The sequence below is a fragment of the Patella vulgata genome, chromosome 6 (genome assembly GCF_932274485.2).
Source record: "Patella vulgata chromosome 6, xgPatVulg1.2, whole genome shotgun sequence".
Lineage (NCBI taxonomy): Eukaryota > Metazoa > Mollusca > Gastropoda > Patellidae > Patella > Patella vulgata.
In genome coordinates, this window is record NC_065884.2 from 37,261,634 (window position 1) to 37,278,781 (window position 17,148).

Genomic DNA, 17,148 nt, shown 5'->3' on the forward strand with positions numbered 1-17,148 from the left:
TTGTCGAGCAAACCGGAAGTGCCACCATCTCAAAATGTGAAAAGTCCATACGGCTTTTGCAATATTTTACTTAAAGACATAAGAGTTACATTTTCTGAATGCTTGAAGGAAAGCCTAAAAATCTATCGATTTAGAATTTTGATTTAGGTCAACTGATGGACGCCATTTTGAAATGAAAATGAAAATTAGTGAAAAATCCACATTTATGGGCTTGAAAACATACACAATTGGTCGTGGCTTAGAGAATCTGTCTCCTATTACCGAAATTAATACATTTGAGGATAGCCTGGATCATGGTCGAATGTTTGGTATTTGAATATTTCAAAAATTCGAATTTCTCCTTTGATGTTTTCCGTGCCGACAAGGTTGTTTTCGAGTTTAGCTGGTTTTGATTTCGCGCATGCGCTACACAGGAACCAACGGTACCATGAGTACTAAATTCCGGCGAGCAACTTTTCACGTTGGTACCTAGGCACCCTGAAAATTTCGCCGTGACACCGGCACCGATTGTCCGAAAACCATGAAATTTGGACACAATACGCCCATTACCACCCCGGACTCTGTGCTTTACCCCCATTTTGATCCCATTAAAAAAAAAGAGTTTTAGCAAAAAAACGATTTTCGGAATTTAATATTGGTTTTAACCCTGTAATACCCAGACATGATATATTATTATAATCCCTATGAAATATTTTAATTATTTACTGCTATAATATGAATTATCACTTATTCCCCGTTAAATAAATATCGGTCACCTGGTGCCGCTGTACAACTTAAAGGACACTGGCCTCAAGTCAATTTACGGAGAGAGAGAGAGAGAGAGAGAGAGAGAGAGAGAAATGGGGTTTAACGTCCACTCGACACAAACTAGGTCATTTCGGGACCAACATATGGTTTAATTTTATTTCAATAATTCGCTTGCGCGTAGGGGTCTTTAGCAGTGGGAGGACCCGGAGAAAACCCACAAGGTTGGACAGGCGACCCTACTCCTTGCGTCAATTTACGGCTTCCATGAGGGGAAAAAAGTGGAATTTCGCCGTGACACCGGCACCGATTGTCCGAAAACCATGAAATTAGGACACAATACGCCCATTACCACCCCTGACTCTGTGCTTTACCCCCATTTTGATCACATTAAAAAGAAAAGAGTTTTAGCAAAAAAACGATTTTCGGAATTTAATATTGGTTTTAATTAATTTTGAAATTGGAAATGCAAAGAGATTTTATCGCCTCTTCCGTATGTGATAGGTATTGGTACTATACACATTATCCTTAAAAGACAATTTTTTAAACTGACCGTAACGATGCATCGACACTAGAAACCGAAATCGCCTATTTTGACCTATTTTGACTGCTGGGGTATCTTTCCGTACGTGACAAGGAGTAGGTCGCCCGTCCAACCTGTGTATTTTTTCAGGATCACCCGGTTTCCCCCCCCCCACTGCTAGACCCCTACGCGCAAGCGAATTATTGAAATAAAATTGAACCATACGTTAGTCCCGAAATGACCTAGTTTGTGTCGAGTGGTCGATCAACCCCATTTCGCTCTCTCAATTTTAGCACTCCTAACTCTAAAACTAAATGCAAGGAACGGGCCTATTTACAGAGGTCACAATTTTAACCTACATGCACACCTACATGATATACATATTATTATAATCCCTATGGGATATTTTAATTATTTACTGTTATAATATGAATTATCACTTATTCCCCGTTAAATAAATATCGGTCACCGGGTGCAGCTGTACAACTTCAAGGACCTTGGCCTCAAGTGCATGGGACCAACTCTACATTTTCTGAAATGTCAATAAAAGCCCTGGAATGATTTCATTTAAAAAAAATAATCAGAAAGTAAATCTAGTTTTATTTATATGCTATTTGTTGCCAGAAAATATATTTTGTTACGAGTCTAATTCAAATTTAAAAATAAACAATGGGTCTGAGGCATATTTTATTGATATATAGAAATTAATGCAGTGTTCTCATTATGTGATAAAAGAGTGCCAGAAATGTTTCGAAATTCAGCCATTTGTGTATTTAGTATATCAAGTATATGCGTGTATTACAAAGCTCTGATTTGTGTGATTTGTGTACACCCCGCTCCCCCCCCCCTCCTCGTGTCACTATCATGTACATATCAATTCTGCTGCCAACCCACCCACGCGAACATGACTAAATTATGAAACATTGTCTAGTCGTTTGTATGTTACGACAAAACGAGGCCAGCGTGGCTCATTTGCTGCAGAACGGAAGGCCTTGCAATGATTAGTGTCTAGTCGTTTGGATGGTACGAAAACCCGAGGTCAAAGTGGTTCCCCGTTGGCAGTGGTGAAGTATGGAAGGCCTAGCAAGGATCTGTGTCTAGTCGTTTCGATGGGACGAAAAACGCCCGTCCCCTCGTCCATGGTACAAGGATTAGTGCCTAGTCGCTTGGATGGTATGCAAAACAGAGGTCCCCGTTCTCTCCCTTTGTCTGTGGTTCTTGACCGAAGGCCCGACAACTAACTTTGCGTGCAGTTTTTTAGGTAGGACGAAAAATCGAAATCCTGTGTGCATATTGGCGTGCACGAAAAATAACCCTTTGCATTTGGAATTTTATGCACCCACCCCACCCTCGAACAACGCTTAACATAACATTTTGTTTTCACTACCTACATTGTAAAATTTGTTTGATTTCAGATGACTTAGCCCCGGTTTTTCACAGTGAAAGATTTTGATGAAACTTGACATGCATGTTTATAACCCAAAGATATGGTTCCTTTCGATATTTGCGCATATCGAATCGTAACTTCATGAATTATGGTCCCTGATTGTAAGAAAAATCACTTTATATTTCGCGTGTTCTCTATCTATCTCTCGGAAATGGAATATGGAAATACACAAGCTAGCTAGTGTATTACAGGTTGGTGGTGGTGGGGATGAGGTCTTCTATTTGCAATGATTTTTTGACTACAAAATATACGCTCTAACTCATTACTCAAACTACAGCAAAAAAAAAGCTGAACGGAAACCCGATTTTATATATTCTTACAATAGCAACGCACTTCGGGATTAACTTAGAAATGGTTCCACTACTGATGTTTTCCGCCTTACTCCTGCCACAGTAGTGGCTTGTCCTACGGAGTTCCTTTCCGCAAGTTTTTTTTAGTCAAATGACTACAAAAAGGTTACTGGCCTATGTATAGCTCCCTTAATTTACACATAAACTGACCTAAAACTGCACTGCACATATAATAAACCAATTCCCATTGAAATAAAGGTGAAGCCGTACCGCATAATTATATGATTTGATGAAACCCAACTGCTACCTGAAGTTTCTCGCCTATCGAAGTTATAATATCCGCCGGTGTCATGGCGGCTCGCACATTATAAGAATCATTGCTTTGAAAATGTAGAACGCATTAACACAAAGAAAAACTGATGGGTAACTAGTTTAGTGGTCCAGTCTTCACTATAATTTGTGATAGAATTACTTATTTAAAAAAAACTGAATGATGTAAAAATAAAAATGGTTGGAGTGCCCAAGTTTAGATTTGTCGTTGATTTCATAAAGATGTTAGGATATAGAACGTTAAATACTGTGTGATTCAACATGGCGGCCGAGGGGTTTAATATGATATAAGTACGAAATACATGTACATGTAGTACCAAATGGTTTATATGTATGAGAGTCAAGGTTTGGACTAAATGTCTTGGGGAAGTAGGGGGCGACTAGCATGTGCCTCTCTTTAGTGGACCGATGTGGGATTGCCCATTGTATTAACTGGACGGGTAGGCCTATTCACCTTCAGTTATGTGTCAATGTCAAATAAGCGGCTTCGTATCAACACGGTCGGCTCTGGGCCGGTTTAATTCTACGTATCTCTCGTAGCTGAGAGAAAAAAGATTTTTTAGCCCAGAGAATATCTTCCGTCAGAGTGGTTGTTGATTCATAGATTCTAATAACCCCTTTTGAAGTTTATATGAAAGCTTTGATATCTGCTATGCAGATCTAGTTGTTATTTTTTTTTTGTGTTTTGTCCACAAATCGGATTTCTCAGAATCTAACCATAGGATCGTTCTGAAACTTTTACCTATCCCCCCTATGGAACACAAGAACTCTCCTTCTAATTAAGCTAGAATGTTCAAACTTGGTGTAGGCGTTCACTAGGTCAATGTCATGATTGAGTTCAAAGATGAGCATTTTTTGCTTAGGGTAAGCAGAGATAAGCAAGCTGATTGACCTAAAAAAAAAATTCGATACTAGACAAGTAATTACTGATTCGTACACAAAATATGGAGTTTGTCGATCGAACCGGAAGTGCCACCATCTTTAAACGTGAAAAATCAAAAAGGCTTTTTTGCTATTTTACTTACAGACTCGGGCGTCATATTTTCGGAATCCTGGAAGGAATGCCTAAAAATCTATCGGATCAGAATTTTGATTTCGGTCACGTGATGGTCACCATTTTGAATTGAAAATGAAAAATAGAAGCAATTTGAAGGGCCGGGACTTTGGAACACAAGAACTCTCCTTCTAATTAAGCTAGAATGTTCAAACTTGGTGTAGGCGTTCACTAGGTCAATGTCATGATTGAGTTCAAAGATGAGCATTTTTTGCTTAGGGTAAGCAGAGATAAGCAAGCTGATTTGTTGATTCTTTAGGGCACGATGACATTGGTTATAATGAATGGAGGGCGATGAAACTCTTGTCAATCGAGAGGCTAATAGCTGGCCTGTTGTGTGAAATCATTGTATCATTTTTTGAAAATGTCCGGGGTAGCCGAAAAAAGGAGATCGAAATCCAAAAAGTCGTATTTTTACGATTTGGGGCATTTTAAGAGGTCGTGTAAAGTAAAATAAAGCATGCATATACATATATTATTGATATTAAATATATCATATAAAAAACTAAACAATGAATCAGCTGTCATTGACAGATTTTATATTATAAGCATGGTCAGTGGAAGGTCAGCGTATTGTCTAACTTGAACTCACTGACTCCGTAACATTATTGTGGGTATGGTATAAGCTGAATTTGATGAGATGCACATATCTCGTATGACTATTTGGTACTTACAGTGTTAGACTTTGTCGTAACGTTACGGTCTCCATTCATCAAATCGTCGTTGGGGCTATAATACGATTTTGAATCAAGTTATTTATCACTGAGGGACTCAAAATTAGGTTTGATGTAGCTCTGCTCATTTACAGTGGCGAATTTAACGGGCTCATGGGTTCCAGCTCCCTCCTCTAGAAATTTCACAGCACCCGCATGGATTGTGGCTAATTTTGTGGCAGAATTTTATTTTTCTGGGGGAGGTATTTCTAAATGGCTCCGACACAAGTGCCTGAAATGCCATGAAATCACGTTTTCGGCCTCCAATTAAAATTTCTTAGCGGGAGAACCCCCTGACCCGACCCCCTTGCGGGGCTTCACGGTCGGTATCAGCCCCCCTCCCCACCACCATGGTTAATCCGGCGTTGATGTTCCCTCTTGTGCAGCTGCAAAAGAATGTACAAGTTCATTGCCTCATTGTCAAAGATCCCACTTTTCTACCCCAGTTCGGGTAATGAGGTCGAGCGTATATTGTATAGGGGATATTAAACAAGCAAACAGTATGGCTGATGTCTCCCGCCAAAACCCCAAAGTAAAAGATGACACATTAATTAATCGCACTTTCATATTTTTTTCAAAAGTATCGAGCAATCAATATTTTAAGGCATATCAGAGGGCAAGATTGTGTGGCCATTGAGGTCAGATATCACCAAAAATGTTATAGGCAATATACATGTACTGGATTTATTAGACAGTTATCAGAAAGGTAAATATTTGTGATGTTTTTTTTATTTGTATTCTCCGCCTTCTTGCCACTGGTATTATTCAAATAAAACTGAACCATGGGTGAGTCCTGAAATTACTATGTTTTTGTCCAGTGGACGTTAAACCGCAATTCTCCTCTCTATCTCTCCTTGTACTGCTAATGCCTTCCTGTCTTCATTAGCTGGTTTCTGCATGAAAATAAGATGTTAACCCCTGTGTAAGTGTCTTTTTCCTCTGTTGTACGAAATTAATGAGAGTAAACCAAGCTCCAGAATTTTGTTTTAATTGTGTACATGTATATGTTTATTTATATTTTTCAGCAAAGATGACTAGCCCTCCGTCGAATATTAAACCACATACAATATATTCTGTGAAGATGTCATAAGAGAAAGAATCATAAATGGCCAGCAAAGTTGTCTTGTACAGAGAGAGAGAGAGAGAAATGGTGTTTAACGTCCACTCAACACAAACTAGGTCATTTTGGGACTAACATACGGTTTCAATTTTATTTCAATAATTCGCTTGCGCGTATGGGTCTTTAGCAGTGAGAGGAAACCGGAGTGCCCGGAGGAAACCAACGAGGTTGAGAAGACGCCTCTATCTCCATGCCACATACGCTCACACCTGGGATCAAAGCCACAGCCACAAGCCAGAGGTGACCGACCAGCTAGAGGTCGAAGCGCGGCACTCTAGGCCATCCCAACCCCCCTTTCTTGTACAGACCTGTGCATGTGTAGTCAATGTGAAAATGAAAAAAAAAATGTTAAAGAGACCGAATTTGATGTTAATACATTTAGTGACAGTGATGATGATAATGAAGATTAACTTTGATGACATTTGATGTGCAGAGTAACTGTTTAATTTTGATTTTCAATGATTGTTTCACTTTAATAAATAATTTCACAACTGTTCATCCTGTTTTCTAACCTTTCCCTTCATTCCAGCCCAGATACACAATTATTTTTTTTAACTTATATCTACATGTATGTTTGTAATTTGACCATTAATCATATCCGAAATAGTAGTTCACAGCTACATTACAGTTGTAAAAATACTGTAGTGGCTAATTGAAAGGGAACATGTATGTGGGTTTAGAATGTTTATCTTAGTGGAAAAAAATCATGTGGTTCAATGCTTATAAAGTGCTACTGATCTCCATTATTTCAAAAGCATATCACTCAACTACTGTCAAACATATCCCCTGGCTAGAATATGCTACAAATCGGCTCTAGCATGTTCCATACAAGCGATAATTTCTGAGCAAACATCCAACAACCAACCCTAACAGGCCCTTGAGATCCAACAAACAAAATAATTATTGGGCTTGTTTGCCCACACCTGGTCTTATGATTCATACAAGACCTGATAGTCTATCAATTACAGGCATTTGACAGAAAGGGAGATAATTCTTTTTTACCGTTAATGGATTTCCACAATTCTTTATTCACCCATGACATTTGTGTTTTGAGCATTTTTATTTACATCAAAATCTGTCCAATAAACTGTTCATTGCCAAGGATGAAGGCATGAGGTGTTTTACCAACTATTTAATTTTATGTCAACTTCAGAATTGTTAGTACACAAATAGCATTTATTTGACAATTTTGACGAATTTCATCTGGCCCTAAATCAATAAATTGCAAACATTTTGCTTGGAACTCCCAGATTTTGTCTTCCTGGCATCATAAGCTTTCCAAAAATGTATAGTTTTTCTTTTATGGAAGACCGTGTAGCGGAGTTGTGTTTCTAAGCTAGCTAGAAATTTTGGCTGCAGGCCTACACCTCCCAAGCTAAATTTCCCTCATGTCATCCTGTATAGCAAAGGCATATGCCTGTCTTAATTAACCCAGTACTAAACACAATTTACTTGTTTAATTTTTCCAGCATTTTTCAGGATAGCTGATGGGATGCGGGTAAAGTTATGCCACTTGTCTATTTAATTATTTACCAGTGAAAAATCGAATTAACTTCACCAAATTTTTACTCATTATAATGATTTTTTTTTTCTGTTCATATTATTTCTATGACATGTGACAGTGACTGTGAATATGAAAGCTTTAATATCTGCTTAGCAGATCTAGTTAAGCTTTCATATTACATATGAAAGCTTATTGTTTCTGTTAAGATTATTATTGTTATTTTTTTTTTGTGTTTTGTCCACAAATCGGATTTCTCAGAATCTAACCATAGGATCGTTCTGAAACTTTTACCTATCCCCCCAAAAATGGGTGGTGGCTGTTGATTAAATATATTTTCAAAACGTTTTACGAATCCGAAATCACCGAATTTTACGAAGGAATGCATTTGACCTACAATGCTGTAACTCTGTGACTATTTGACCTATTTTACTAATTCTTTTTTCTTTGAGTATCTTGAAACATTTACTTCAAATCTGCAATTTCGGATTTTGGCATTTCGAAAATTCGTCGCTGTCATTTCGAACCGGAAGTTATTACCAATTTGACAACTTCTTTAATAGTTGTGCGATTTTCGTGAAATTTAGAATGTTAGTAGATCTTGCCAATGCGACTTCAATGATGTCCTTGGAAATTTTCTAAATTATCTCCCCTTGGTGAAATTAAGGATCAAAGTTTTCAAAAAAATCGACGAAATATAGGTCAGATTGCCTTGAAATTTTTTTTCTGTACTAGCTAAGACAGTACTGATGAGTTCACAAAATATGGAGTTTGTCGAGCAAACCGGAAGTGCCACCATCTCAAAATGTGAAAAGTCCATACGGCTTTTGCAATATTTTACTTAAAGACATAAGAGTTACATTTTCTGAATGCTTGAAGGAAAGCCTAAAAATCTATAGATTTAGAATTTTGATTTAGGTCAACTGATGGACGCCATTTTGAAATGAAAATGAAAATTAGTGAAAAATCCACATTTATGGGCTTGAAAACATACACAATTGGTCGTGGCTTAGAGAATCTGTCTCCTATTACCGAAATTAATACATTTGAGGATAGCCTGGATCATGGTCGAATGTTTGGTATTTGAATATTTCAAAAATTCGAATTTCTCCTTTGATGTTTTCCGTGCCGACAAGGTTGTTTTCGAGTTTAGCTGGTTTTGATTTCGCGCATGCGCTACACAGGAACCAACGGTACCATGAGTACTAAATTCCGGCGAGCAACTTTTCACGTTGGTACCTAGGCACCCTGAAAATTTCAAGGTGATACCTGCATTCGTTCAAGTCGTTTGTTCTTGTCACCTGCCTTTCGTCGTTTTTTTTTTCTAAGTCAATTTACGGCTTCCATGAGGGGAAAAAAGTGGAATTTCGCCGTGACACCGGCACCGATTGTCCGAAAACCATGAAATTTGGACACAATACGCCCATTACCACCCCGGACTCTGTGCTTTACCCCCATTTTGATCCCATTAAAAAAAAAGAGTTTTAGCAAAAAAACGATTTTCGGAATTTAATATTGGTTTTAACCCTGTAATACCCAGACATGATATATTATTATAATCCCTATGAAATATTTTAATTATTTACTGCTATAATATGAATTATCACTTATTCCCCGTTAAATAAATATCGGTCACCTGGTGCCGCTGTACAACTTAAAGGACACTGGCCTCAAGTCAATTTACGGAGAGAGAGAGAGAGAGAGAAAAATGGGGTTTAACGTCCACTCGACACAAACTAGGTCATTTCGGGACCAACATATGGTTTAATTTTATTTCAATAATTCGCTTGCGCGTAGGGGTCTTTAGCAGTGGGAGGAAACCGGAGGACCCGGAGAAAACCCACAAGGTTGGACAGGCGACCCTACTCCTTGCGTCAATTTACGGCTTCCATGAGGGGAAAAAAGTGGAATTTCGCCGTGACACCGGCACCGATTGTCCGAAAACCATGAAATTTGGACACAATACGCCCATTACCACCCCGGACTCTGTGCTTTACCCCCATTTTGATCCCATTAAAAAAAAAGAGTTTTAGCAAAAAAACGATTTTCGGAATTTAATATTGGTTTTAACCCTGTAATACCCAGACATGATATATTATTATAATCCCTATGAAATATTTTAATTATTTACTGCTATAATATGAATTATCACTTATTCCCCGTTAAATAAATATCGGTCACCTGGTGCCGCTGTACAACTTAAAGGACACTGGCCTCAAGGTTGGACAGGCGACCCTACTCCTTGCGTCAATTTACGGCTTCCATGAGGGGAAAAAAGTGGAATTTCGCCGTGACACCGGCACCGATTGTCCGAAAACCATGAAATTAGGACACAATACGCCCATTACCACCCCTGACTCTGTGCTTTACCCCCATTTTGATCACATTAAAAAGAAAAGAGTTTTAGCAAAAAAACGATTTTCGGAATTTAATATTGGTTTTAATTAATTTTGAAATTGGAAATGAAAAGAGATTTTATCGCCTCTTCCGTATGTGATAGGTATTGGTACTATACACATTATCCTTAAAAGACAATTTTTTAAACTGACCGTAACGATGCATCGACACTAGAAACCGAAATCGCCTATTTTGACCTATTTTGACTGCTGGGGTATCTTTCCGTACGTGACAAGGAGTAGGTCGCCCGTCCAACCTGTGTATTTTTTCAGGATCACCCGGTTTCCCCCCACTGCTAGACCCCTACGCGCAAGCGAATTATTGAAATAAAATTGAACCATACGTTAGTCCCGAAATGACCTAGTTTGTGTCGAGTGGTCGATCAACCCCATTTCGCTCTCTCAATTTTAGCACTACTAACTCTAAAACTAAATGCAAGGAACGGGCCTATTTACAGAGGTCACAATTTTAACCTACATGCACACCTACATGATATACATATTATTATAATCCCTATGGGATATTTTAATTATTTACTGTTATAATATGAATTATCACTTATTCCCCGTTAAATAAATACCGGTCACCGGGTGCAGCTGTACAACTTCAAGGACCTTGGGCCTCAAGTGCATGGGACCAACTCTACATTTTCTGAAATGTCAATAAAAGCCCTGGAATGATTTCATTTAAAAACAATAATCAGAAAGTAAATCTAGTTTTATTTATATGCTATTTGTGGCCAGAAAATATATTTTGTTACGAGTCTAATTCAAATTTAAAAATAAACAATGGGTCTGAGGCATATTTTATTGATATATAGAAATTAATGCAGTGTTCTCATTATGTGATAAAAGAGTGCCAGAAATGTCTCGAAATTCAGCCATTTGTGTATTTAGTATATCAAGTATATGCGTGTATTACAAAGCTCTGATTTGTGTGATTTGTGTACACCCCGCTCCCCCCCCCCCTCCTCGTGTCACTATCATGTACATATCAATTCTGCTGCCAACCCACCCACGCGAACATGACTAATTTATGAAACATTGTCTAGTCGTTTGTATGTTACGACAAAACGAGGCCAGCGTGGCTCATTTGCTGCAGAACGGAAGGCCTTGCAAGGATTAGTGTCTAGTCGTTTGGATGGTACGAAAACCCGAGGTCAAAGTGGTTCCCCGTTGGCAGTGGTGAAGTATGGAAGGCCTAGCAAGGATCTGTGTCTAGTCGTTTCGATGGGACGAAAAACGCCCGTCCCCTCGTCCATGGTACAAGGATTAGTGCCTAGTCGCTTGGATGGTATGCAAAACAGAGGTCCCCGTTCTCTCCCTTTGTCTGTGGTTCTAGACCGAAGGCCCGACAACTAACTTTGCGTGCAGTTTTTTAGGTAGGACGAAAAATCGAAATCCTGTGTGCATATTGGCGTGCACGAAAAATAACCCTTTGCATTTGGAATTTTATGCACCCACCCCACCCTCGAACAACGCTTAACATAACATTTTGTTTTCACTACCTACATTGTAAAATTTGTTTGATTTCAGATGACTTAGCCCCGGTTTTTCACAGTGAAAGATTTTGATGAAACTTGACATGCATGTTAGTAGTATCTGTGGCCTTCTAGCCATATTTTTACCAAGGAGAGTTGACGCCTTTGATCTATTCACTAGATTGAATAGGGGTATTGTTATCCGAACAATAGGTATATGAATATAGATAAATAGGTATTGTTATAATGAACTCTTGTTTATCCTTTGACCTCATTTGACTTCTGTTACGAGGTTAGCTGGAGGTCACGCATTGATTATTGGGGTTGTCTTTATAGGGGTTCGTGCTGAGGTCAGGTCGTGCGTGGTCTAGCGTTAAGGGTTAACGTTAAGATTGACCATTGATTGGGTTGCGATTGTTTATCCGGGGTTGGTCCCCCCCCCCTTCCACTCAGTTACCCCCCTTCTCCCACATACCCCTTCACCCCAGAGCCCCCCCCTCCCCCCCCACCATTTCATTCCTCTATATTCTTCAATTAGTTACACCCCCCTCCCCCTTCACCCCAACGTGCCCCTCCCCCCCCCCCCCATTTCATTCCTCTATATTTTTCAATTAGTGACAAGGAAGAAGCTAACAATGTTGGGTTGTTTTTTTTTCAATATTTTTTTTTTATTTTTAATTTACATTTTAAAGCGCCGGTGAGTTCCAATCGGCCAATTCCCTGTAAGTTTCTAAAATATCCATTGGCTTCTTGAACCCCGGATTTGTGTCGGCCACCAACCTCAAACGTGCCAATATGTAGTCAGTGTATGCTAACAATCTGCAGAAAAGAACAAAACAAATAGGTATCAGGTAAATAAAGCAATATTATTAATATTATAAGAATAGCATTGATTACAGTCTTGGGTTCGCTAGCCTAGAGGTCGGGTGTTCGATCCCTTGCATTGGCTGAGAAAGGTCACCCCGATTTCTGGAGGGGTTTCCCCATTGGCTGTGATTCAGGTCGGTGGTCCAGCCAAGGACGGCCGTCTAGTCGTCCGGATGGGACGAAAAACTGAGGTGACGTGTGTACCCATTGTCGTGCATGTAAAAGATCCCTTGACCGTCGGAAAAGGATATAGGAGTAGGTCGTAGTCGGGGTACCCGGACAAAATTTCACTCATAGCACACGGTCTGTCTTATGCTCGGTCCTTCCTAAGCACACGTTAGGAGTAGAACAGTAGGATTTTACCCCCCCACCCCACCCCATATTACATTTCATTTAGGTATTGACGCCGAGGTGTGTGGGTGTGGGGTCGGAGGGTATACACGCAAGCATCTTCAAATGGCGGGAGGTGAAATGGAGTGAGACGTTTAACTGCCTCACTGTTTGTTTCCTATACCTAAATTAATGCCATAGGCTATATTGGTGTCGTTCAAAACAAAACGACGTTCAAGAATCGATACTTAGAAACCACAAACAAACAAACACGCGTGACCTGTAAAGTACAGTCTGCTTGACTGAACATCCTTGAATGGGCAACCCGATACAGACAAGACTCTCATTGCAAAGGTGGCGGCGACCCCCCCCCCCTCCCCACCCTCCTTTCTACCGAAACACCATACAAGTAGTTAAAAAACTTACGTTTCTTTTTCCTGGCTAGGCGTGGCTGGTCTAGTTGGGATGAACGGGTTGTGGGTCGACAACAAAGCGTCTGCGTCTGCCAAAATACCCCGTAATTGTATAACAACATCAGGCGTGCCTTAGGAAGGCGCATAGGGTGCCAATGTCGCCGTAATCAGGCTAATGGTTGATAATATAAAATTTCGAACATCAGCAATTGCATACCTTAAAAAAAAGACCAAAAAAAATATAATATTAAAGATATTTTCACCGTAAAATATTTAGGTCGCAGGGTGTGGTGTGAAGGGTTAACGCTTATATCGATCTTTTACGCGTACATGACTATGTACCCGTGGAGTTCTGCATTGTTTTCGGCCTATCCGGACGACTAAGCACCTGTCTTGCCAAGGGTTCGGCCCACATCACGGTCAAAAATCGTGTTTATGCAACGAATTCAACAACGGTATCCAACGACAGTTGCACGTATCGTTGTTAATCCATACAAGATGCATTATAGCCAAATTATGATAAATTAAATAGTTTGAAAATGTTTTTTAGACCGAATATATCGTCAAATCATACCGTACTCATACAATGTTATGCCTCTTTAAAAGCTTCAAATTATGTAGGGTCTAAGGCCCCCCCCCCCCTCATCTCCCCCCCCTCACCCCCCCCCCCCCCCCATGCTTTCAGTCTAACGATTACAGATTTTTTTTTTTTTTTGTAAAGTAGGTTTTGAATCATAATTTTGAAAGAAAAAGAAAAAAAAAGTAACTTACATTTTAAATTATTTGTCTTTTCTTGTATAGTTTTTTTTCGTCAAGTCTTTCTGTTTTGCTGTTGTATTCTTTTCAGCCACAAGTCGAAGTGACAATTTTCATAAGTACGGCTGTTTTTAAAGGGTATAGCATAATTTTATGACCAACTGCAAATTGAGGGTTCGAGAACTGTTTTTAAAATTTTCTTTTTAAAAATGAAATACATTAAAACTGAACAAACGCTGTAAAGTGAGTTTTAAAAAAAAAATTGTTGGTGGGTCTCCGCTATTTTAAAAAGGTTTATAAAAACGATTGCTCGGACTGTCGCGGCATTTCTAAAGAGTACTATGTTAAATCAGTCAACCAGCACTATTTGAGGTGATTACCTTAAGGACAGCGTGACACCACTACGCGTCCCCATAATTATAACACCTTTCAGTCGTGGGGTTTACCGTCAGACATTGTAGTTACTCTGTCGACTGGAACTAAAGGATTAACCACCCTTTACGAGACAAAGACACTGGTCAGAAGTTGGCGCTAAACAACCACGTGACCCATACTAACCAATCATGGAAGGCTCTCATGGTTTGTTGACCAAAAATGCGACAGTCGTTTTAACGTCATTGAGCTCCGTGGTCTTTGAAGTAGCAACAACACCCAACTCGTGAGACGTTGTCTTTGAGTATACACGTCGTCATTATAGGACACATTCGGAAAAAATTATGGTAAGCCTATTCTTTAAAGATACATTATGTAAGATTTTTTTTTTTGTTTTCGATATCATGCCAAAAAATATTCCAAAAATATTAGTCTAGATGCTATGAAAACATTTGGGGACTAATAATCAGGTCATTGGATATATTATTCGTGCTCTTAACCGTATCGTAAACAAAACCAAGATGCTAGGGTGGGAAAATTATTATAAATTTTATTAATCTCTTTTTGAGGTAATAGTATTTTTTCTGAAATATATTAATTTTTTTTGTTAACCGAGTTGTCTCCATTAGATTATAATTTATTTCAAAATAGGTATGTGTTATAAATATGGGGCATGGCTATACCGTAATACATATATCTGTCCATTTAGAATTATTCCGGTCATAATAATTAAACGACTCTGTTACATATGGTTAGGCCCTGAAACTATATATTTTTTTTTTTTTTAATTATTTATCCCCGGAAATAGACTCACGCTTGAAATCTTTGAAAAAAGCGAGTTACCCCCCTTTTATACGTTTTCAATCTGGGGGCGGTAGCTAACTTTATTTCCCCCGGAAATAGAAAAAAAGAGAGTTATCCCCCTTTTATACGTTTTCGATCCGAGACGTTTGCTAACTTTATTTACCCCGGAAATAGAAAAAAAAAAGAGAGTTATCCCCCTTTTTATACGTTTTCAATCGGGGCTTTTGCTAACATTATCTCTCCTTTAATACATAAGCTCCATTTTTTTTTTTTTTTTGTTTGTGTTTTTTTTTTAAAATTATTATGTTATTATTATTATTATTTTTTTTTTAATCTTTTTTTTTTTATTAATTTTTTTTTTTTAATTATTTATCCCCGGAAATAGACTCGCGCTTGAAATCTTTGAAAAAAGCGAGTTATCCCCCCTTTTATACGTTTTCAATCTGGGGGCGGTAGCTAACTTTATTTACCCCGGAAATAGAAAAAAAGAGAGTTATCCCCCTTTTATACGTTTTCGATCCGAGACGTTTGCTAACTTTATTTACCCCGGAAATAGAAAAAAAAAAGAGAGTTATCCCCCTTTTTATACGTTTTCAATCCGGGGCTTTTGCTAACATTATCTCTCCTTTAATACATAAGCTCCATTTTTTTTTTTTTTTTGTTTGTGTTTTTTTTTTTTTAAATTATTATGTTATTATTATTATTATTATTCTTTTTTAATCTTTTTTTTTATTAATTTTTTTTTTTTAATTATTTATCCCCGGAAATAGACTCGCGCTTGAAATCTTTGAAAAAAGCGAGTTACCCCCCCCCCCCCTTTTATTCTTTTTTAATCTTTTTTTTATTAATGTTTTTTTTTTTTTTTTTAATTATTTATCCCCGGAAATAGACTCGCGCTTGAAATCTTTGAAAAAAGCGAGTTATCCCCCCCCCCCTTTTTATACGTTTTCAATCCGGGGCTTTTGCTAACATTATCTCCCCTTTAATACATAAGTTCCATTTTTTTTTTTTTTTTTTTTTTTTAAATTATTATGTTATTATTATTATTATTATTCTTTTTTAATCTTTTTTTATTAATTTTTTTTTTTTAATTATTTATCCCCGGAAATAGACTCGCGCTTGAAATCTTTGAAAAAAAAAAAAGCGAGTTATCCTCCCCCTTTTATACGTTTTCAATCCGGGGGGGCGTTAGCTAACTTTATTTCCCCCGGAAATAGAAAAAAAGAGAGTTATCCCCCTTTTATACGTTTTCGATCCGAGACGTTTGCTAACTTTATTTACCCCGGAAATAGAAAAAAAAAGAGAGTTATCCCCCTTTTTATACGTTTTCAATCCGGGGCTTTTGCTAACATTATCTCTCCTTTAATACATAAGCTCCATTTTTTTTTTTTTTTTTTTGTGGTTTTTTTTTTAAATTATTACGTTATTATTATTATTGTTAATTTTAAATTGTTTTTAACATTAATATATACACTTCGGGACCATTTTAACATAATGTTCTTGCATAATGTATGTTTAATAATAATACTTACCGGCTCCGACACGATTAGTAATTAAAAAACAAAATTATCTATTTTCTTTTAAGATGGACCCGTTTGAAAACTACACAGACGCTGAATGGCATGAAATAATAGGGCTTACAGATGAATTTGAATTTTGGACACCGAGTCAAGTCCTGGCAATTAGCGAAACTTTAGACAGGGCCGAGATTGAAAATCAAACAAGTAATCATAATGAAAGAGCGGGGACTAAACACCAGCGGTCTGACGCCGACACAGATGACGACACGGAGGACGAAAGGTGCGAAAGGGGTCATCGCCAACTGGATAGTCCTGTATTATTTTCGGATGACGATAGTGACATTGACATGGCACAGGTGAGCAAAAAAACTTTACACGATACTCAAAATAATGGGGAACCTAATTCGTCTACAGAAAGCGAACATCACGATCCCTTAATTGCTCTATTAACGAGTGACATAGCAACCCCTTCTAAGTTCAAATCTTT

At 38.2% G+C, this 17,148-nt stretch overlaps 1 protein-coding gene across 1 annotated transcript in view; it reads left to right on the forward strand.

Annotated features, from left to right (window-relative positions):
• The first annotated feature begins 16,732 nt into the window (after positions 1 to 16,732).
• Positions 16,733 to 17,148, forward strand: part of LOC126824339 (uncharacterized) — a 31,990-nt gene continuing 31,574 nt past the window's right edge. The window contains exon 1 of the mRNA XM_056101734.1: positions 16,733 to 17,017. Within this exon, the coding sequence (XP_055957709.1) occupies positions 17,009 to 17,017 (9 nt within the window). The 5' untranslated portion in view covers positions 16,733 to 17,008. The remainder of the gene's footprint in view (positions 17,018 to 17,148) is intronic.